The following is a 22,011-nucleotide window of genomic DNA, read 5'->3' as shown; positions in this document are numbered from 1 at the left end:
TTAATGCAGAAAGAGGCTGACTATATGTGATGAGTTACCAAAAAAAAAAAAGACTATATTTATCATCGACCTCTTGTTAATGGCACTGAAACCTCTATATTGTCAGATGAAGGAAGCTGCATCTCTTTTGGGGTCCATATTAAAAACAAGGGGCAATTACTGTCACTCCCCTATATTTACTGATACTCCGGGTTAGCCAAAGAAGAGGAAGAGACCTAAACAGGTAAAGTAGCAGTTAGCAAACTAGCTTAACAGCAAGGGAAACTATAAGTGAACGATCAAAGGAATGGTTCTGAATTATTTGAGCACAAATTTAGTGAATGAAAAGGCAACAAAACAATCTCCATCTCCTAGATACATTTGGCAAACCTGCGGTTCTAATTGCCACTTTTTCCTCACCTGAAGTGTATCATAAGTGTTTTGACTTGTGAAGTTTTGCATTCATCTTCCACAGTAACACTATATAAACTGTGGTGGATGGAAGTTTCCAACTTAATTCAAAGAGGAATAAGTTGTGGAGGAAAGGTTAATCCATTTAAATGTGACAAGACCTGAAGGATTGATCAATTGAGAAACCATCAACACTTATTCTCATGAGAAATTTTGTCCTGTAATTGTTGAATAATTTGGTCATAAGTAGTCTTTTCTATATGTTTGAACTATAAGGGCAGGCTATACCTGATTACCTTCTCCCTTACAAAATCAAACTGTTCTAACATGGACATAGAACAGTAACAGGGCTGGGAGAAGAGCAATATAAAACAAATATAAGAACCATTTGAATTAGATTCAGAAATTCCCACTTGGAAAAGATTTATCTCAACAGAACATTTAGATACCAACTAAAGAACAGTAACAGGGCTGGGAGAAGAGCAATATAAAACAATTTTACTCTGCTTTCTTAACAAGAAAATAGTACATATATATACTCCTCCAAGTCGTGGTCGGAAGGGTCGTACCGTATTGATGTCAATATACATTCATGGAACATCTTTGCAAATGAATATGCCCAGGTAAAAGCACATGAGGTATTATTAGTTCACAGAAGAAATAGCAATCAAAGCAGGTCTGAGGAAGAGGATTTGGTTGTAGACAAGTAGAGCTGGTTTCAGATTGTCCGGAAATTGTTCATCTTTAGCAGCATAATGGTTACCTGGACGGGCAATCCTGTCCTACATGACATTTGTAGTATTAAAGGGAAGTCCAACATTACCCAAGATGTTGAGAAGGTGAGACCAAACTGATCTAGAAAACATGTTTTCTCAGGAAGTTCCCATTCTTGCCTATTCAGGTGTGGGGGATGTGAACTCCGTTTTGGCAATGGAATTGTTGGCAATCCTAAGAGGTATTATAATTTGTGTGGATAGCAATTGTCATAGTATTTCTATCCTGTCTGATTCGAAATTGCAGTTGACATCATTAATGGAAAAGTCAAAGTGCCGTGAGGGGTATAGTTTCTAAGAAGCAAAATCCATCATATTATGGGCTCCTCAACAAGGAAAGAGATTATCCATATGTGGAAGGAGGTGAAAGCTCAGCAGATTTCATGTCCTTATTCATCACTAATTGGCCTAAAAAAAATTCTTTATCCAAATGACTTCCCCAGTGATCTTCAAAATCTGGTGGATAGTGGTGCTACTGATGCAAACCAAATGATTTACTTTAGCATGTAATCCATTTGTTTTTTTCTGTTTGAAAAGGGCTTCTGAGGTTGTAGTTTTTTTTTTATATGTTCTCTTAATACATACACATTAACTATCAGGAAAAAAAAAAATTGGGAAAGTGGATCAATCAAGAGATGAGGTAATACTTAGGAGTTACAGTGCCAGAATACTTTCTGCTTTCATGCTCTATTTCAGTACCCATTTCAAAAGAGTTGCCTTGGACTGGGTAGTTGAATCAGCTTCTAACTCAACTTGGCATCTCATCATCCCTGTTTCATAGACCACCAATACAACAAAGAAAGCAAAACCACATCTAATCAATCAACAAAGGTTTCCTGCAAACTGTGAAAACCAACCAGGTTCCTCAAACCACATGGAACCATGTTCCTCAGCAAACTAAAAGACTTAAGTACAGAGATAAGTTATTTCTACCCCTAAAGAAAAAAAAAAAACAGAGATAATATATAAACGTCATACAATAACACAAATAAATCCCAATGCCAAGAAGATTTCCCTCCATCCCTCATTCATTCTGCCACCTCCTCATAGTCAGTCCAGACTAATATCTTCCCATCCTTGTTCTTGAGCAATTTGTAATCCAATCCTTCCAGTATACCTTTGATCTCTGACTCCTATGCACATCCTGTGATTCCAAAATCCATAGAGGCAACAAGAAAGTTTAATTATAAAATAATACAGATCCCCAACTAGCCATCACAATAATAACTAGTTTACCCATATTTGAAAACCTCTGATGATCCAATAAGGACATTACATTCAACTGTATAAGAACCATTTGAATTCCCACTTGTAAAAGATTTAACTCGACAGAACATTTAGATACTAACTGAAGAACAATAATGATGTTGGGAGGAGGGCAACAAAACAATGATCTGTTATACATCATCCATATGAAGTAGAAAATAATAGCCATTACCGACTCAAGATATTTGCAATCAACTTTTGGAAGACCAAAATCTGAGATAATAGTTTGAAAAAATGAAGAAATGAAGGAGCAAGAGTAAACTCAGTATGCAACCCTAAGGATCCTGCAGCCCAAATTCTTTTAGTAAACTCATAGGAAAGAATCAATTGTAAAAAATCAGTCTCAGTTTCTATATGGAAAACATAATTGAGGAAATGGTCTAGATTGATCATGTATGTCCATGCTCCAATACACTTGATCCATACACACCCTTAATGAACTTTGAACGCATGGGATGGTCTAGATCCTTGGCTTCTCAAGCTTTCTCGATTATGAATTTTATGTGTTAGAATAATACTTAAATGAAGCAGTTTTATCTCTAGTTTAGATTATCGCTTCCATATTTTATGAGTTAGAATGAAAATGGGCAAAAAATTAATATTATAATAATTCACTGGAGAATGAAACTTCTCTTTTCCCTTATGAGAAAAGGTGAGTGACAAGCTTAGCAGTGAATCTAGCTTCAGACATAATTTGAAGAAGTTGCAAAGAAGTCAATTTTCCTAATTTTTAATTTGTCTATTTTTTTTCTTTCTGACATATGAAGGAAGTAAATATTCCCATCCCTTGTAGTCATAGTCCATCTTTCCATATTGGGCATTGGATATTTGGATTGTTTCAATACCATTCAATCAGTTAAAAAAAAGAAAAAAAAAATTCAACATCTAGATCCAACTATGGAGGTTCCCATCCAATCACTGGGTCTTTCAGGAAAATAATTGGTGGTTCAAATGGCTTCACCATGGTCGGGATGCCTAGGCCAACATCTTTTAAAATCCTAATTGTTGTTGTATTAATTTTTTTTTTTTTACAAGAATAATAAAGAATTGAGAAGAACAATGGAAAGCAGAAAATTCATTACAAGTAAGAAGTGATAGAAAACTTAATTCCAATAAGCAATCAAATATGTTAAAAACCTAGATTTAAAAAAAAATAATAATGAATAAAAACAATGGTGGTAACATTCAGAAATGGCAAACCTACCTATGCTAATAATAATAAACCAGAAATTGAAAATGTAAAAGATTGAAGCACTTACATACATTGTCATTCAAACAATCTCGTCAGACCCAATTTCTTTAATTTCATCATCATCATCATCGTCGTCTTCTTCATCTTCCTCTGCAGCACAAGTAGCAGCAACAACAGCAAGGGAAACATCACTATTGCCAACCTTTCTATCAACGACAACGGCGTTTGATACGTTAGGTGCCTCAACTTCTGAATAAATACAATCAGGAGCCGCAACTACAAGAGAAGAATTAGAGTGGACAACATCATTTGCTTGACTTTCAGGTTCAAATTTCTCAGCTGGCCATGACCATTCGATTGTGTTCTCTAATTGCTCAAGTTTACAAAAGAACTTGAAGGCTTTTTTCACTCTTTCTTCACCTATTTCAGTTGGATCATCTACATCGATCTCCTTCAGTATGGCCCGTGGGAGGCCAGAGAGGAAAAAATAGAGCATCTCTGCAAAACACTTTTCTAAGAAATCAAATACATCTTTATCCGGATCAGACTGCAGCTCTTGTAGTAAGAATTCCAAAATGATTAGAAATTCAGTTCCAACCAGAGCCTCGTGCTTTTCAACAAATAACCAACCATCTCTTATTCCCTCAACAAAAACGGATTGTTTTCTAACTTCATTGGCATCCCTAAGGGCATGATGTAGCGGATCTAACTCAGAATATTCCTTGGATTTCTTCTTGAATGCACGCGAGATGATCTTAGTTCGGAACCAATGGTGGGGATTGTCCCATTGTACCCATACATCCTTTGCTGCTGTCCATCTTGTTTTATCGTGCACGCTGGGAGTATCGGTGGTCCTCTGGTCGATGTAATAAATCATTTCAAATGACTCGTTTAAGATCTGCAATATAGATTCCCTACTACTACGGGAAGAAGAAGAAGAAGAAGAAGAAGATGGAGGTGGCATCAATTCTGCAAACATTCCTGAAAGGACCAACACTGATACGCACGAAACTCTGTACTTGTAGTCAGTAACTTTCTTCCCCTTTAAAAATTCTTTCCCAATAGCTTCTAATTTTCTTATGAAGAGGAAACATTCTGATTTAGAAGTAGAAGCAGAAGCAGAAGCAGGACATTTATTAGATATTAATTGGATGAGCTGAGTCGGACTGTCCCTCTTATGTGTATTTCTCCATCTCAGCATGTCTTCCATCCCCATTTCAACTATCCATTTTTCGAAAGTGATCCCACATACACATGATAATGCACAGTCCAGTATTTCTTGAGACGTGCCTTCAATTGACATTTCTTCTAACATTTTTTGAATATCATCCTTATCATGCTGATCATGGAAGAAGATACGATAAAATGGATCAAAAATTATAAATTTCAAGATTCTCTTGACACTGTACATTGGGATCCCTACGAACGACACGCTGCAACGGAACAACACGATTTGGAGGCCCATAAGCACATCCATGATAAAGTTTTTGGCGGTTCGAAACACATGAAAGAGTTTTCTTCTATTGCTGAGGAGCCTAAAAGGTAAGGTCTTCCACTTCAGATATTCTAATTCTAGTCCTGGATTAAAGAAATCTATATATTCATTCAGATTATCCTTGCCAGTGTGATTGAAAAAAGAAAGCCATCTATAGATGATGGAAAAAGTTCCCACTGCAATGGTTAGTAATTGGACCACAATCATGATGGGAATCGACCAACCATAGTCAGAAACACCACTATTACTGCAATATGTCCTACTCATATTTTTAAGGGCAAATGACCTCAACATGGCTTCTATCACAACTGCTGAAGAAAGGCCACATAGTAACCCAAAAACGCGATGATGTGGAGTTTCACATAACAATGTCTGAGGGTTTCCTGTATAATTGATAACATGGACATTCACTAATAGTTTTTTCAATCCCTCTACACCCTTTTTTTCACTTTCTGTGTGTTCAGACATTCTAGATCTTAAACAAGGTCCCCAACCCTCTCTTTGGCCTCTAAACGCTACAGCAGATGACCACATGAACAAAAGCAATAATAAGGTGCAGACCATGATAATAATGTGTTCTACTGTAAAAGCATAGATCACACCCGTGCCCATTTGTACACACACGTTAACAACCATAGTAATCACCGTCACGCTCAATGCTGCCATATTGCCAAAGCGTTCGGATGTGCCCATAGTTCCCAACGAGGGCATATAAAACCCGAGTGAGGTGCACAACAATGCTGTGCCCGTGAGCTTGGAGAGTTGATCCTCAGCTCTAGGCATGGATGTGGTCAGATCAAGTGGGATTTTTGTAGCTACCGCCAGTACCGTCAGAGTGAATGAGTTCAAAGGAAACAATTTACAAGGCAGAAATGGTTTCTTTCTAATGAATCCATATACCAAATCAAAAGTCATACAAAAGAAGCATACCAGTGTTGCACCTGCGATGTAAAGGCCAATCAAAGGCACAGGTGAAGCATACAATGTTGTATCCAGTTGTCCATTGATACACCCTCCTCTGCCCATGTTATTGTTGTTGCTGCTTCTTCTTCTTCCTCCTCAATTGAAAATGTGAAGTGAAAATTTTGAAGCAATAATCTTTTCTTTTATAGTTTATGTTCAAGTTGAGAAACCTTTACGTTAGCTTCGATTCTAAACTTTTATAATGAAAATTTAACTTCCATGCATGATTCTTTTCTTCAGCCGCTACGGACCTAGAAATGTCAATCTTTCCTTCAAGCCCTTTCGACCTAGAAATGGAAATCGTAACCTCATATCATTTTACATTTTTACCACTCCATTACAAATAGAAGTTGATCAGGTGAACGTTAAAGACGTAATTTTCATTTACTGCACTATAGGATAAGAGGGTTTAAATCTCAAATCTCGCTTGCACATTTCAATTTATTTATTTTTTCCCCCCACAAAACCCTAAACTTGTCACTTTCGCACAAATTTTAACCCTGGCGTTTCAGGCAGAGCACTTCTCCTAGCTAGAGATGTCAAAAAAAGTGAGAAACAAAAAGAATGACTCTTTTTTGGTTTGATTTTGGTGTTATTGCTTTTCATTATTTGTTCAACCATCAAAAGAATAGATGCATAAATTAAATGAGGTGACAAATGAAAAGAATGACTCTTTTATAAAGTGATTCTCAGTTCACAGTTCTTTAAAGTGAAAGCCAAAGTGCAAAGGTGATATGCTTATACACCATCGAAAGGAAGGAATTCCACTTTTTTTTTCTCTTCTATTTTTAACTTTTAACTTTTTTTATTTTTTTAAATAATATAAGAGTATCACCTTACCCATTTGGGGAAAGAAACAAAAATTCTATAATAGCCGACAAAGGGAAGAATAGAAACCCAAAAATTACCCATTGGGGAGAGAAGCAGAAATTCTATACTTACCGACAAAGGAAAGAATAGAAACCCAAAAAAAACTGAAATAAAAAACCAAAACCCAATCCACATCAAATCCAATAAAATTGTACCAGTAAAAGTGATAAAATTGTATTTTCATTACGCCTTTTTTTTCTTGGTAAGTAGGATAAAAAAAGACTTAATATATCATTGTTCCATTGGGAGATATTAAAGTTAGCTAAACTGTTCATAGCCTTATGGGATCTATAAATCATGAGAATGACCACGTCATTGTTAGGCCTGAGTCAAAAAGTGATTAGTGATGATATGTCCAAAAATAGAAGGGTCATGCTTGAAGGCCACAATGGCACAATGTGGTTCTACCTTAAAAAAAAAAGTAAAAATAATAATAATAAATAAATAAATAAATAAATCATTTTCTTTGTCATTGCTCCAAATATCTCCAACATCCCAGTTCTTCAATCTTACCTGCTTCAGTCCAAGATATAGTGCCTTTGCACTTGCCTCAAAAGTTTCTCATGTCAATACATAACCAGTGGACATTGTGCCTATTATTGTTGTTGTTATTATATACTCTTATTTTGCACATTTCAATTTATTTATTTTGTCCCCCCACAAAACCCTAAACTTGTCACTTTCGCACAAATTTTAACCCTGGCGTTTCAGGCAAAGCACTTCTCCTAGCTAGAGATGTCAAAAGAAGTGACAAACAAAAAGAATGACTCTTTTTTGGTTTGATTTTGGTGTTATTGCTCTTCATTATTTGTTCAACCATCAAAAGAATAGATGCATAAATTAAATGAGGAATAACTCTTTTATAAAGTGATTCTCAGTTCACAGTTCTTTAAAGTGAAAGGTTTGTTAGTGGGCCAATATGATTACTTTAATCATGCGAAATGGGCTTACAAATGGACCCAAAGTGCAAAGATGATATGCATAAACAAAAGGAAGGAATTCCACCTTACCCACTTGGGGAGATAACAGAAATTCTATACTGAGCGACAAAGGAAAGAATTGCTTACTACAAAACCATAAGAATAGAAACCGAAAAAAAAAAACTGAAATAAAAAACTAAACCCAATCCAAAAAAAATCCGATAAAACTGAAAATATCGGTAAAAGTGATAAAATTTGTCTTTTCATTATGCCTACCATTTTTTTTTTTGGGTAAGAAGGATTAAAAAAATTAAATTAGAAGACTTAATATATCAATGTCTGATTGCGAGATATTAAAGTTAGTTAAACTGTTCATAGCCTTATGGGCTATACAAATCATGAGAAGGACCACGTCATTGTTAGGCCTGAGTCAAAAAGTTATCAGTGGTGATATATCAAAAAACAGAGGGTTTATGCTCAAAGGCCACAATGTGGTTTTGCCTTAAAAAAACACAATTTCTTTGTCATTGCTCCAGATTTTTCCAACATCTAGCNTTTTTTTTTTTGCTAGAAAGTCATTATATTAAAATGGAAGAAAAAGGAAGAAATTACAGAGCTACATCAAACTGAGAAAATAGAGTGAATCAAAAATAAAATCGATTCCCTGACCCCCACCTTCGGCATTGCCATCAGCAGGGGAAAGAGAATCCCACTAATCAAATCTATAGTTTGGTCTGCCATCAGCATCTCTTCTGATGAAATCCTTAATGTTGGCAGGAAAGTCAACATTTATAGCTGATATCCCTGTCTTCGCCGCATCTCTAGCCAGGTAGTCGGCAATTGAGTTCGCTTCTCTGAAGTTGTGAGTTATTTTCCATGTTATACTCTCCAAATATGGCTGGAGGAATATCCATCTCTGCAAAGCAAACCATGGAATTTTATTTTGCTGGATAGAGATTGCAACAGCACTGGAATCCGTCTCTACCCACAGACATGGAATGCCCATCTCCCTAGCACGCATCAGCCCCACCATTAGGCCTTCGATTTCAGCTTCGAAGACTCCCGAGACACCCATAAAAATTTTGTAGGATCCAAGAACGCCTCCCCTGTGATCACGAAAAATTCCTCCTGCACCTGCACGACCTGGGTTCCCCCTTGAGCTTCCATCAAAATTCAATTTAATCCAATTTGCCTCGGGTCTACACCAGAAAACCTCTAAGATTGCTTTTGGTGGAGATCGCTGAATCGGAATACCAAGCTTCCTGCAGCAAATGAGATCGGACATTGTCTTGACTTCACCTTTAGTGCTTGGCTTAGCAAACTGAATATCCTCTAGAATCATCTGCTTCAGGTATCTTGCCGGTCGTTCCTTGCCATCATGCCTTCTCATATTTCTTTCGCGCCAAATGTGATCAGCCACTGTTAGTAACCCCATGATCCATGCCTCTTTGCAGCAAACTGATTTCTGTTTTCTTCTCCACCATGTGAGGAAATCGGCCATGGTTCCAGTAGGCTGCCATTGCACATTGAAGCATCCACAAAAAAAGAGCCATATTTCTTCGGAGTAGGAGCATTGAAGGAAAATATGAGACGATGTCTCAGCCTCCATTCCACATAAGCTGCATTTAGAGACAAGGACTATGCCCCTCTTTTGAATAGCGTCATCTGTAGGGAGCTTGTCGTGCACCATTCTCCAACCAAAGATAGACACCCTGGGTTGCATCTTTTTACCCCAAATCAAAGAGAAACATGGCACTTTCGGGTTACGAATCCTAATATCTTCCCAGGCAGAATTAGAATTGAAAATCCCATCAGAAGATAGACTCCACAGGCACATATCTTCACAGGGATAAGATGGAATTTTAATGGTTCGAATTTTCTCAAAAATATCATGTAGCAAAGGGGAGATAACATTTGGCAATTTCCATTTAAAATTGTCAATGAAGTCACTGACCTTTCCCTTGCAGAGAAGACTCGACTCTCCCTCCAGGCCAACTAGCTCTAGGATGGATTTGCCGCCCAACCATTTATCTGACCAGAAATTTATGCTGTCCCCATTTCCAATCATCTAGGCTTCTTTGGTGGTCATGAAGTCCCACATCTTCCTAAAGCCTGGCCAAATCGATGAAGGCTTATAGGACTTTTTGAAGGAACCATCACCCCTCAAAAATCTCGCCCTTAAGAATTTGCATGCTAAGGAATTCTCATGCTTGACCCTCCAGACCATATTACAGAGCATGGCTTTGTTTATGTCTCTCAGTCCCAAACCACCTTCATCCTTAGGCCTGCAACAAAGATCCCATCTGACTGATATTTTTTTTGCAGTATCAATCTCACCTGTCCAGATAAAATTTCTCATCCACCTCTCCATTATTGCAATAAGGGATGAAGGCCACCAATATACAGCTGAACTATGGTTCATCATTCCCAAGATCACTGAGCGGACCAATTCCACTCGTCCAGCCATGGACAAAATCTTCCCTTTCCATCCTGCTAGACGCCCTTTGACTTTATCCAGAATGGGTATTAGCGACTCCTTTTTCAGCCTTCCCTTAAAGATCTCGACCCCCAAATAGCGGGTGGGGAAGTTACAAATGGAGATACCAAGCTCTTATGCAATGGCTTGCTTCCTAGAGGCAGGAACAGATCCCAAGAAAAGCTTGCTTTTGTCTAAGTTTATTTTCTGGCCGGAGAAGCTTTGATATTTAGCGAGAAAATTATTGAGATTTTTAACATACCTGATGGAAGCATTAGAAAAGATAAAAACATCATCAGCAAAAAGAATATGTGTAGGGATAATCGCCCCACGAGGACCCGATAGAGCTTTAATGCTGTTATTGGCTAGGAGCTCAGATAAGCCTCTACAAAGAACCTCTTCAGCAATGATAAACAGCATAGGCGAGATTGGATCTCCTTGTCTCAGACCCTTCTCCACACCAAAGAATCCAACAGGGCCACCATTTAACAGAACTGAGATTCTGGCAGAAACAAGGATCTGATGGATCCAAGAGATCCATTTTTCAGAAAATCCAAATCTCCTCAGAACATGAAAAATAAAATTCCAAGAGATGGTGTCGAACGCCTTCTGGATATCAATTTTTAAACCCATACCTCCACCTCTTGTGGATGCAAACATCAATGCAAACATCATGTTTGATTTTGGTGTTATTGCTCTTCATTATTTGTTCAACCATCAAAAGAATGGATGCATAAATTAAATGAGGTGACAAACAATAAGAATAACTCTTTTATAAAGTGATTCTCAGTTCACAGTTCTTTAAAGTGAAAGGTTTGTTAGTGGGCCAATATGATTACTTTAATCATGCAAAATGGGCTTACAAATGGACCCAAAGTGCAAAGATGATATGCATAAACAGAAGGAAGGAATTCCACCTTACCCACTTGGGGAGATAACAGAAATTCTATACTGAGCGACAAAGGAAAGAATTGCTTACTACAAAACCATAAGAATAGAAACCGAAAAAAAAAACTGAAATAAAAAACTAAACCCAATCCAAAAAAAATCCGATAAAACTGAAAATATCGGTAAAAGTGATAAAATTTGTCTTTTCATTATGCCTACCATTTTTATTTTTTTTTGGGTAAGAAGGATTAAAAAAATTAAATTAGAAGACTTAATATATCAATGTCTGATTGCGAGATATTAAAGTTAGTTAAACTGTTCATAGCCTTATGGGCTATACAAATCATGAGAAGGACCATGTCATTGTTAGGCCTGAGTCAAAAAGTTATCAGTGGTGATATGTCAAAAAACAGAGGGTTTATGCTCAAAGGCCACAATGTGGTTTTGCCTTAAAAAAACACAATTTCTTTGTCATTGCTCCAGATTTTTCCGACATCTAGCTCTTTAGTCTTATCTAATTCAATCCAAGATATAATGCTCTTGCACTTGCCTTAGAAGTTTCTCTTGTCAATACATAACCAGTGAATATTATGCTTATTATTGTTGTTGTTATTATAAATGTGGAAAAATGAAACCGAATCGATACCAACCCAACAATGACTGACATGAACTTGTTAGCTAACCCGATAAAAACTCAAAACCATACCATACCAAAACCAAATATTAGTTTGACAATTCAGCTTTGGTTTTGGCTGTGAATACAAAAACAGATTTGGACCAATTAAAATCAGATCGAACAAACGGTTTAACACCCCTATAAGACCTATACCAGAGTTTTCCAGTCTGAGACTTTTTCCAACCCTACTGAGAGGATATCATGGCATCAGGGCTCAACCATCGTGAAACTGAGGAATCTAACTAATCCTATCAGAATCAAAAGACCTTACCCCTCTCATTTGGTTCCATATTAGGCAATTCACCAATTTTATTTTGAATCCTACGAATAAGGAAACAATCTGAAGGTTTTAAAATTCAGGATAGATCTCAATTTATATCAATCCAAATCAGGATTAGATCGTTCAGGATCATATTTGATTAGACATATTTAGTTTTTCTTTTTCTTTTACTCGAAATATCATTTTTCCTTTGAGATTTTATTCCTCAGATCGTACCAGTGAATCGGTATTGGATAATTTACGATTGGATTTGATTACCAATCCAATCCACGTGATTTCAACCAATCCTATTTAAAAAACTTTGTAAGGCATCAATAATAAAAGCATAAGAAAAAAAAAAACAAGTCTTGACAACTTCATTCACCGATCTAAAACATCTCAAGCCAACATCGAACCATGTTCATCAGCAGTTCTACTTCATTTGAAAGATCCAAACACCCAACTGTGATCAAACCTTGTTGACTAGAACTTTTTGCTCCTTTTTTTCCCCAGCCACATCAGTATGTCCCTTCCCTACGTTTTCCCTAAGGCCGTGTTTGGTTGCAAGAGAAATGGGAAGGGAAGGGAAGGAAAGTGAAGGTAAGCGAAGCAATTTTTTTCTCCTTTTGAGTCGTTTCGTTGCAATAGGAGTGAAGTGAAATTAATTTACCATAATTGTTTGGTTGGATGTAAAATTGATGTAAAATTTTAAAAAACTAATAATCCAACCAAACTCCTCAAAAGATTTTTTTTTTGGGGGTGGGGGGGAGTACTTTTCAATCCAAAACCCACCTAGCTCCTCAAAATTTATATTGGTTAAATGAATCACGTCATTCAAGGTCTGTACCAAATCAAACCAAATGTTATCAGATACTATGTTCTATCACTAACCAAAATAAACCATTTCGTTCTATATATCAAATGAATGTAACATAAATAAATATTTAAAATAATATAAAAGATGATCACAAAGAAAACAGTAATAGATCACAAGTGATAATGACTGAAAGGCCTATTCCAAAAGTCTTCTGGTCAAACAAACCCAACAGGTCAGTAATGCTCCATTTGGTTCAAACCCAAAGTCTTTTGGACAAAACAAACCCAATTAAGTCGCGTGAGAGAGAGAGAGAGAGAGAGAGAGAGAGAGAGAGAGAGAGAGAGAGAGAGAGAGAGAGATCGTAGAGTCATGAGCGGGGTGAGAGTCGCGAGAGTGGGAGAGATTGTGAGAGTAGGGGTTTTTTTTTTTTTTTTCCTATTTTGGTGGGGAAATAAAAAAAGGAAAATTTTTATGGTTAGGTGAGATTTTTTTCACATATAAAATATATTTCCCTTACAATCAAACATCTAAATTTTATTTTTCTGGGAAAAAAATTCCACTTTACGTAAAAAATTTGCATTCCCCTTGCAACCAAACAAAGCCTAAATAGTTTGGTTCATGCAGCTAAATAAATATAAACTATTTCCTTCCTCTACTAAGCCTCTGAAGGTGATAATTGATGCTTCCCCAAGGCTTTCTGCTTTTCCCAGTCTGCAATTGTCAAAAATGATGGGAAAATTGGATTAATTTGACTCCAAGGAAAGAAAAAAAAACAGAAAGAAATTGTATTAGTCATAGATGAATTAAATAATGTAAGTTCCATATGCCAAAGAGAGTTTCCTCAAGTTTATTGATGTTATAAGAGATTAAAACCTGAGCATCCATGCAGGTACTAAGAAGTTCCTTCTGCCGAACACATTTACCGTCATTGTTCTGGTTCAGCAAAAAACAATTGAGGAAGGTTACCATCTCCTTCATGCAAGGTTTCCTAGTTCCAAACTTCTTTGGATTTATATACAAACCACCTTGTTTTCGACCCACCTCTCTTAATTAGACCTACAGAATGCAAGCAGAAAGTTGCTGCCTTAACTGATAAATTGGGGCCCAAATTATATTTTAAACAGAGTTTCAAATTTCAGTATATAACTTGGGCAGGAAACAGAAGAATGAAAAACAAATAAAGACATGCCCATGATAGGAAACACAAAATCATAACAAATTCTTTACTCGTTACAATAAAAACCCAATACTACCCTTGTTTCTGTTCATTCATTCATTCTACTTGGTAATTGGTTATGTTCTTCCCTGAGAAAGTTGGAGCTTCCCATTGTTAGGCGACCTTAAAGCATAGAAGGAACCTAAAATGGTTAAGAGACTTGACAATAATCAGAGCTTAGTAACAAGAAAAGAAAGGATTACTCCCCTCCTCAGAATTTAAGCTACTGGATCAACAACAACAAATTTGAGATCAGCAGCTAAAAAAGGATTGTATTACTTTGATGTATCAATAAAGCATGTAGAAAAGGGAAAAGCATTCCCCAATACGCTAAGATATAGTACTGACACTATGAAACCTATTCCTGACGTTCAACAAATGAAAAACTGAATACCCTAGTCAGATCCCAAAATTTATGTATGTAGTACTGGTGATGCAAGACAGGTTTGGGAAATCTAATACATGTCTTCCTTTTCTGTCCCACTGCCTCCTTGCTGTTAATTGATGAATCCCCATCTCTCATCTTATATAGGATCTGCATTAAGACTTCCAATCGATACAACAAATAGTAAAAAAGTAAGATACCTTAGTTGTGTCCATGGTTTTAAGTATCTTTGATACCGATACGATACCCTCCGATACGTATCTTAAATTTAGTCGATCGATATGATACACATCGATACGATACATGAAATTTTTAAAATCCTTTCGTATCAATATATATCCTACAATACATACTGATATGCATCAATACACCACCAATACACATCGATACGACGCAATATGCCTCGATATGACTATGAAAATTATAAAATTGAGGTAAAATATACGTTTCGGTATGTATTGGTACGTATCGATGAGTATTGGTATATATCGATCGGTACATATCGGTATATATTGGCACATATCGGTGAGTATCGATATATATCGGTACGTATCGGTGAGTATCAATACGTATCGGTGAGTATCGGTCTATACCGATACAGTGCGCTATGGTCATATAATGGCCAAGATGGGTAATTTTTCAGAAAAACACGATTTTTTGAAGGGTTTTTGTTCCAAAGTTGCTGTCAGCCATATTTCTAACTAAAGTAGAAATCAAGGTTGAGAACAAGGATTTTACATTTATGGGACAATTACAAACCTTTAATTCTTAGTACGATACCCTCAATTTAGTGTTTATGCATAATACATGTTATCAATAGCTTTTTTAACAAACTCTTTATGCAAAAGTGTTTAAAAAAATGTTTCCTATCCATTTATGTGTGTATCTTTAGCGTATCTTAGTGTATCTCCGATATAATACGATACTCTCCGATACGTATCTTAATTTTGGCCGACCGATACGGTGATCGATACCGATATTTTAATCCTTGGTTGTGTCTTTACAAAAGGACTTATTACATATTGATATCATAAACTAATTCACAAAGGATAAATCAAAACATAATTGTCAAGCTTATACATTTTGTACCCTGGAAGGCCCTACAAAAATTGGCTGGAGTGAAATGTTTCTCAGTGTAGGTGAAAACAACAGACAATAGAAACAGAGGAAAAGGATAAATCAAGATTGGTGTCTTCAAAACAGGGAAAACATAAACAGAAATATTTTAGGGATTCATCATAGAAAAAATAAAAAATAAAGGATATAGTCCCATGGCAAGAAGCCAAAGAAGAGGAAGAGAGCTAAACAGACATAATAGCAGTTATTACTGGACTAGCTTAACAGTAAGCGAAATATCAAAGAAAGGATTCTGAATCCTTTGAGCATAAATACAATGAATGAAAAGACTACAAAACAATCCCCATCTCCTAGATACATTTGGCAAACATGGTGTTCTAATGGTCACTTCCTCCTCATCACATTAGGTTTATATAAACTGTGGTGGATGGAAGTTTATGAATAGGGTTTTGGAGGAAAGGTTGATCCATTGCAAAGTGACAAGACCGGAAGGATTGATCAATTGTGGAAACCATGAACAGTTAATTCTCATGAGCAAATTTGTCCTGTACTCTACTGAATAATTTGGTCCAAAGTGGAAATGGAAGTGAAAGCATTGAATGTTCTTATTGATTTTGAAGGGTCTAAAGAGTAGTCTTTGGGAGGGGCATTTTTGGAGAGACCTGCAAAAGAATAAAATATTTAAGATTTAAAGAGAGACCATGCTAGTGTTCTCTGTAGTTAATTACTTGTTAGACTTGTTAACAATAGTTTGATAAAGAAATTAAAAGAGAGAGAGAGAGAGAGAAGGGGCGTGTGTGTGTTGGGGGGGGGGGGGGATATTGGTTTTGGGTTATAAATTTAAACCTGCATGAATGCATGCACCAACCACCAGAGAAGTGTAGCCGAGGCATAGAAGAAGTGAGATGAAGTTAATGTATCTCAAGGAGTGAAAGCTTGGAAATTGGGAGAGAAACATCATAGCCACTGTCACCATTGCTATGAACCCATATAGTTTCAAGGGTCCATCCGGGTAAATACTTGAGTACACAATCTTGTCCAAACAACAATTTAGGTCAGTGGTTAGTCTTCCATTCATAGAAAAAGAAAGAAAGAGAACAACATCACACATGAATAGATCTATAAATGGGGATACCGCAAAAATGTACATAAAACTCGGCATCAAATGATGTGTATATGCTTTTCCATGTCCTCTCACATCCTGATCATGTGGGCCTCCTTATCGATGAAACTGTTTTCCACATCATGATTGATGTGGCCTGAGAATTTCCTCCCACACTCTTCACATGAGGAACCCTCTCCCATATGCTTTTCTCCGATAAATTGATTTCAATCTATCACCAAAATGTCTAATTACATTATTATTATTATTATTATTTTTTTATCAAAAAGTCAGTATCATTCAATTGTCTATGGAGATGTTGGGAGTTATAGAGGTGTATAGTCCCTCATTAGTCATTTGAGACCTCGGAAGTGTCTTTATATTGTGTTATCTCCTCACCTAATAGCTTAGAAGTGGTACTTTGTGGGCTATCTCACTTTATTTAATCAGACTTATCTTTTTCGTTCTCCAGTTAAATATGTAATATAAAGTAACACGTTTGGCCAATAGTAAAGGTACAATGTTACGACCTGGTGGGGTCAAGCTGTCGAAACAACCTCTCGACATTCTCAAGGTAAGGTTGCATAGTTTTTATCCCCCCAGACTTCGCACATGCAGGAGCCTTGTGCATTTTGTACACTTTTTTTTTTTTTTGTTAGATGTAATATTATCCAACCATTCACATTAACCTCAGCAGATTTTGGGCGGATCAAAATCCTCTGTTTTTCTCATCCCTGTTTTTCCTTGTTTTGCTACCTTCATAACGCGACACGTGGACAACAAGGAGACCAACGGTCAAGATTGGGTGAGGATTATTACATCCGGTGCGTTGGTTTTAAAGTTGTCCACTTGTAGCGTTCTAGATGTAGCAAAACAAGGAAAAATAGGGATGAGAAAAACAGAGGATTATTTTCCATTTTGGGCTGGGTCGGACTGGATTAGATTCTGCTTGGAACTCATTAATTACCTAAAATTTCGAAGTAGCGGTTTTTTAGTTTGGGACCCATAACCTATGGTGTGGACCCTATGTCTATGACTATTCTTTCACGACCATTTCCATAACCATTTGGAATTAAAATTCTAGAGAAAGCAAAAATGGGCTTGATGATTCTAGTTTGGGGCCCATTAACTTTGGCTGTGGACCCCATGTCCATATCCTTTCACGACCTTTTCCATTGTCATTTGGGAATAGAGGCTAAGAAAGAATAGTAGGAGGTTGGCCAATTGGTCTCGACAGTTCCGGCCTGGTCAGTTTCAGTCGGGCTTAGTCCTTGTTAATTTATGGCCCAACATCGTTACTGACCATTTAGGTAATCGGACATCATAGGCTATGATATGGATATGTTTCTATTCAGTTGGTCAAATCCGGATTCATAATCGAGTTCATAGAAATCAGGCTAATTTGGAAAACTTTCAAGATCTACCAGATAAGAAAATGAATTACAAAACAAGTAAGTTAACATACACTTATAATTTTGTAATTCTCGTTCTTATCTAAATAGATCTAGAAAAATTTTCCTATTAAAAATTAATAGAGAAAAAGATTCCCCTATTGATAGTGTGGACTGTGGAGATTCTCATTATGCAATCTTACATAACTAATATTCTCTCTCTTGATTCTCCTCAACAACTTTATGGGTCTCATATTGACAAAATGATTCATTATGGGACATACCTTCACTCCACCCCAACCAGCGATGTTGGTAACCCATGCCCGAATCAATAATAGGAGAAAAGATGAAAAGATCAGTACTACCCAATCGTGCCCCCTATATTCAAACATATGGTTGCGTGAAAAGACCACATTGCATCTAAGTGGATGCCCATGTGAGCTCTCGCATTGGCCCAAGCAGGGTCACACAACCTGGCAACAAACCTCTGCCTTGAATAATAATGTCTTGAAACAAAATGGGGGATATTTTAAACGCACTCAAAATGACAGGAAATGTGATGTGTCACTATCACCTACTCGTACGTGGAGGTGATAGAAGCTTAGAGAAGGAAGAATACCTCAATACATTCTCCGGAAAGCAATATAGTACCAATGGCAACTCCGGTGTTGACAGCTGTTTGGACGATGATTACAAAATAAAACATCCACCCGGAACCTACCATAAAGGTTAAAAGGAAGGGAATTACAAAATTATTTAAAATATTAAAAATCTATCCTTTAAATTCAACTCAATTTTAGTTTCATGACAATTTATTTGTAATGGGGAAAAAAATATGGATTGTAGATCCTGATATGTGTCCTCTCGCATATTAAGATGTGGGGTCTACATTGATATTCTTTCTTATGTTCTTATTTTTATAAACTATATGGACTTTATGTGGATGATATTGTTTTCACAACCATTGGTGCAGCCAGATTTACTATGGCATTGATGTCAAAGGAAACCCTCGCTCTCTATTTCAATTTAGTTATTGGAACTTGGGAGCTAAATGAATCCCCTAACCCTAAGGAAAGCCCTTATGCGATTTCTCAATCTTCCTCCCTACCCCAATATCAAGCAGATTTCTTTTGCATGCCCCACCAATAGTTGTCTCGGGGAAAATATCATCTATATGAGACATTGAGACCCACATATTCAAAGTAAGAATAAGAGAAAGAAAATAATAAAAATTTATGCGAGAGGAAATTGCGTTCTTGCATCGTATGGAAACTTTTCTTTTCTTTTCTAGACATCCAAGCATTGCCATAGTTTTTTCTTCAACGAAAACTTATGTCCCTGTACATAAGTGAGACACACTGAATAAAGTTTAATAATAATTTTTTAGGCATTTTTATTAGGAGAGGTTATCTCATGCCCCATCCTCCATAATGAGAGAAATAATATCATTTACATGGGACCCATATAATTAAAATAGAAAAATACTAAAAAAAATGAGGAATATAAAAAGAAAACAAAAATAATTTAATGACACAATCATTACCAATAATAATTAAATACTTTTCTATTTTAAGTTTGTATTACTCCCTAAACCTCTCTAGTTTTGCCTAATGGACTTCATCTTGAGGCACCGTCACTACTGGTGAGGTGTATATAGTTGTAGATTATTTTTTAGTTTGTATTATTTCTTCTTTCTGTGATATTTTAGCTCTTTAAGTATAGCAATGCAAAAATGAAACTATATAGGGATCAGGAAGTGAGTTCACATAATCTGCAATGAGTGGTGAGTATTGGACGATTAAGAATAAGACATATATTTTAAGGGGCTCTCAATCATCTAATGTTCACTGCACCAATACTATGACTACAGATGATTTTCACAAGTCATAAAGTGAGAACACAAAAATCCTCTGCATAGGTAGTGAGTGGCATTTAAGATTCAACGAGATGAATGCCAACCGTTGGATGTTCACAACCACTCACCACTAACTAACCGAAGTGGATTTGAGCCCGAAGTGGGACCCAGAACCGTACGCAGCATCCTAAAGCAACTGAGTTTACGTAAATGAATAACAGAAAGTGATTCATATCACTGATACTGTGACGTATGCATAGAGAGAGAGAGAAGTTACCGAAGACGTCGGCGGCGAGTTCCCGGAAGCGAAAATGACGGCGACCTTGTTTCTCGCAGTGATCGAGGACCTTTGACATTAGATAATAGGCATAAAAGGTGACGAGTCCTATAACCGTTAAACAGAGGAATCCCACCGCCCATCCCATCCCACTAAATGTGTACGGCAACGCCAATATCGTCGGACCTACTATCGCCGTCGTCAAATGATACCCTGCGTGCCACCACTTCCCTAATAAAAAAACAAATCAAATTAGGTTTTCAACAAAACACCGGCGAAGAAGAAGAAGAAGAAGAAGAAGAATGATCGGAATAACAAATTAAAAAAAAAAAATCACCTTTCGATTCAAGAACAAACTGAACTCCGGCATCATTTTCCCGGCCATTCTCCTCTGGTAAACCTCTGGGTTTTGAAATCTCTTCATCCATTACTAATGTGTGTGAATTCTGGGTTAATTAACTCACACAAATATATACACAGAAGATGCCCTGAGAAGGGTTTCCAAGTGGAAGGCGTTGGAGTGAAGAAGCCAGACACGTTGTGGCTTCTTCTTCTGTCCCCTTCTGGCCTCTCTGCTCTTTCAGACCTTCTCCTTTGAATTGAGAGCTTCTTCGAGAGCCCAGAGACTCCAGACTCCACAGAGAGGGTTATGGTGGTCCTCTCTGTTTTGCCCTTTATTTAATGAAAACCAATAAAAACGGCAATGATAGACCAAGATCCAGAATGGATCAATCTTGTTGGAAGTTATTGCCCAAGAAAAGGAAAAGGTTACTTCCGGATTAGGGATGATAAATAAAATAGAAATCAGATAAAATTGTATATCGAAATGATTTTCTAGCATCACGGAAGGATCGGAATCAAATCACATTCTTAAGTCAACAATTTTTTTTTTGAGAGGTAGATCTATTGGGATCAAAGAAACTAGGGGACAAAAAATATATTTTTTTAATTAATAAATTAAATTAAATTGAAAAAGAATTATGAATGTCTCGTTATATTGACATCATCATGAAATCATGTATTTATCGAGGAGAAAAAAAGAGAATTCCGCATGTTTAATGAGGAGAAAGACGTTGACATTGATCATATGTACGTCCTAATATTAAAATGATGAGGGTTTTCTATGCATGCGGCATGTAGAGGATCATCTAATGATATGTGGCAAATTGGTATCGTGTTGAATTTGAGGGGAGATAAAAAAAACTTATATCAAATGTTTGAACAGACTGGGATCTTCTCATGTGACCTCCTTAGACTCCGTGCCTGAGCGTTTTTTGTCACTGTATGTGTCAAACACCCTGTTGCATCATACAGGAATTCAATCTTGTTTGAGCCCACTCCAAACCAATTTTTTTTTTTTTTAATATTTCTTTTTAAACATTTAGGTTGAGGGTCAAACATTTAGGTGGAATTTTAAGTTAATTCAAATGGAAATGGAGAAACTTTATTGAAATATTTAAAGAGGGATAATTTGGGTATTTCAAATACAAGAAAATAAAGAGAGGTGAAGGTTTAATTGGGGGAATGAAGAAAAAAATATATTTTCAAAGAGTTAGGCTACGTTTGGTAACATTTGTGTTCTAGAAACGACGTTTCGTGTCAAAAACAGAAACTGAAGTTTCAGTGTCAAAATGTCATTTTTTTTTTTGAATGAAACTAGAACGATGGAATTGTCTTTTGTCATTCCTTCAATTCTTGTTTCTATCATTTTTTTTTTTCAGTT

General features: G+C 36.6%; 1 protein-coding gene across 4 annotated transcripts; it reads right to left on the bottom strand.

Moving 5' to 3' along the window:
• Positions 1-1,962: 1,962 nt before the first annotated feature.
• LOC122061578 (probable GABA transporter 2) lies at positions 1,963-21,124 on the bottom strand. 4 transcript variants are annotated; one of them, XM_042624916.1, is made up of 5 exons: positions 20,626-21,124; positions 20,289-20,519; positions 18,776-18,873; positions 3,689-4,129; positions 1,963-2,307 (listed from the first exon to the last, which is right to left on the bottom strand). In XM_042624916.1, the coding sequence occupies exons 1-4, from the start codon at positions 20,714-20,716 to the stop codon at positions 3,701-3,703; spliced, it is 849 nt and encodes a 282-aa protein (XP_042480850.1). In that variant the 5' UTR covers positions 20,717-21,124; the 3' UTR covers positions 1,963-2,307; positions 3,689-3,700. The 4 variants fall into 4 exon arrangements, with proteins under 4 accessions (XP_042480850.1, XP_042480851.1, XP_042480853.1 ...); XM_042624917.1 differs by having other exon boundaries at positions 3,693-4,129; XM_042624919.1 differs by lacking the exons at positions 1,963-2,307; positions 3,689-4,129 and adding exons at positions 13,493-13,696; positions 13,859-13,918 and having other exon boundaries at positions 20,626-21,104.
• Positions 21,125-22,011: the final 887 nt, after the last annotated feature.

This window comes from Macadamia integrifolia, chromosome 14, assembly GCF_013358625.1.
Source record: "Macadamia integrifolia cultivar HAES 741 chromosome 14, SCU_Mint_v3, whole genome shotgun sequence".
NCBI classification, from domain to species: domain Eukaryota; kingdom Viridiplantae; phylum Streptophyta; class Magnoliopsida; order Proteales; family Proteaceae; genus Macadamia; species Macadamia integrifolia.
This window is presented reverse-complemented; position numbering and strand designations above follow the sequence as displayed.

Excerpts from the sequence above, each read along its gene's own strand:
- LOC122061578 (XM_042624916.1), bottom strand. The coding sequence starts at position 20,716 with ATGGATGAAGAGATTTCAAAACCCAGAGGTTTACCAGAGGAGAATGGC. Across the intron at positions 18,874-20,288 it reads ACTCGCCGCCGACGTCTTCG|GTTCCGGGTGGATGTTTTAT; the intron begins GTAACTTCTCTC and ends CCTTTATGGTAG. Across the intron at positions 4,130-18,775 it reads TTTCCGGAGAATGTATTGAG|TGTTTTGCAGAGATGCTCTA; the intron begins GTATTCTTCCTT and ends TTCTTAGAAAAG.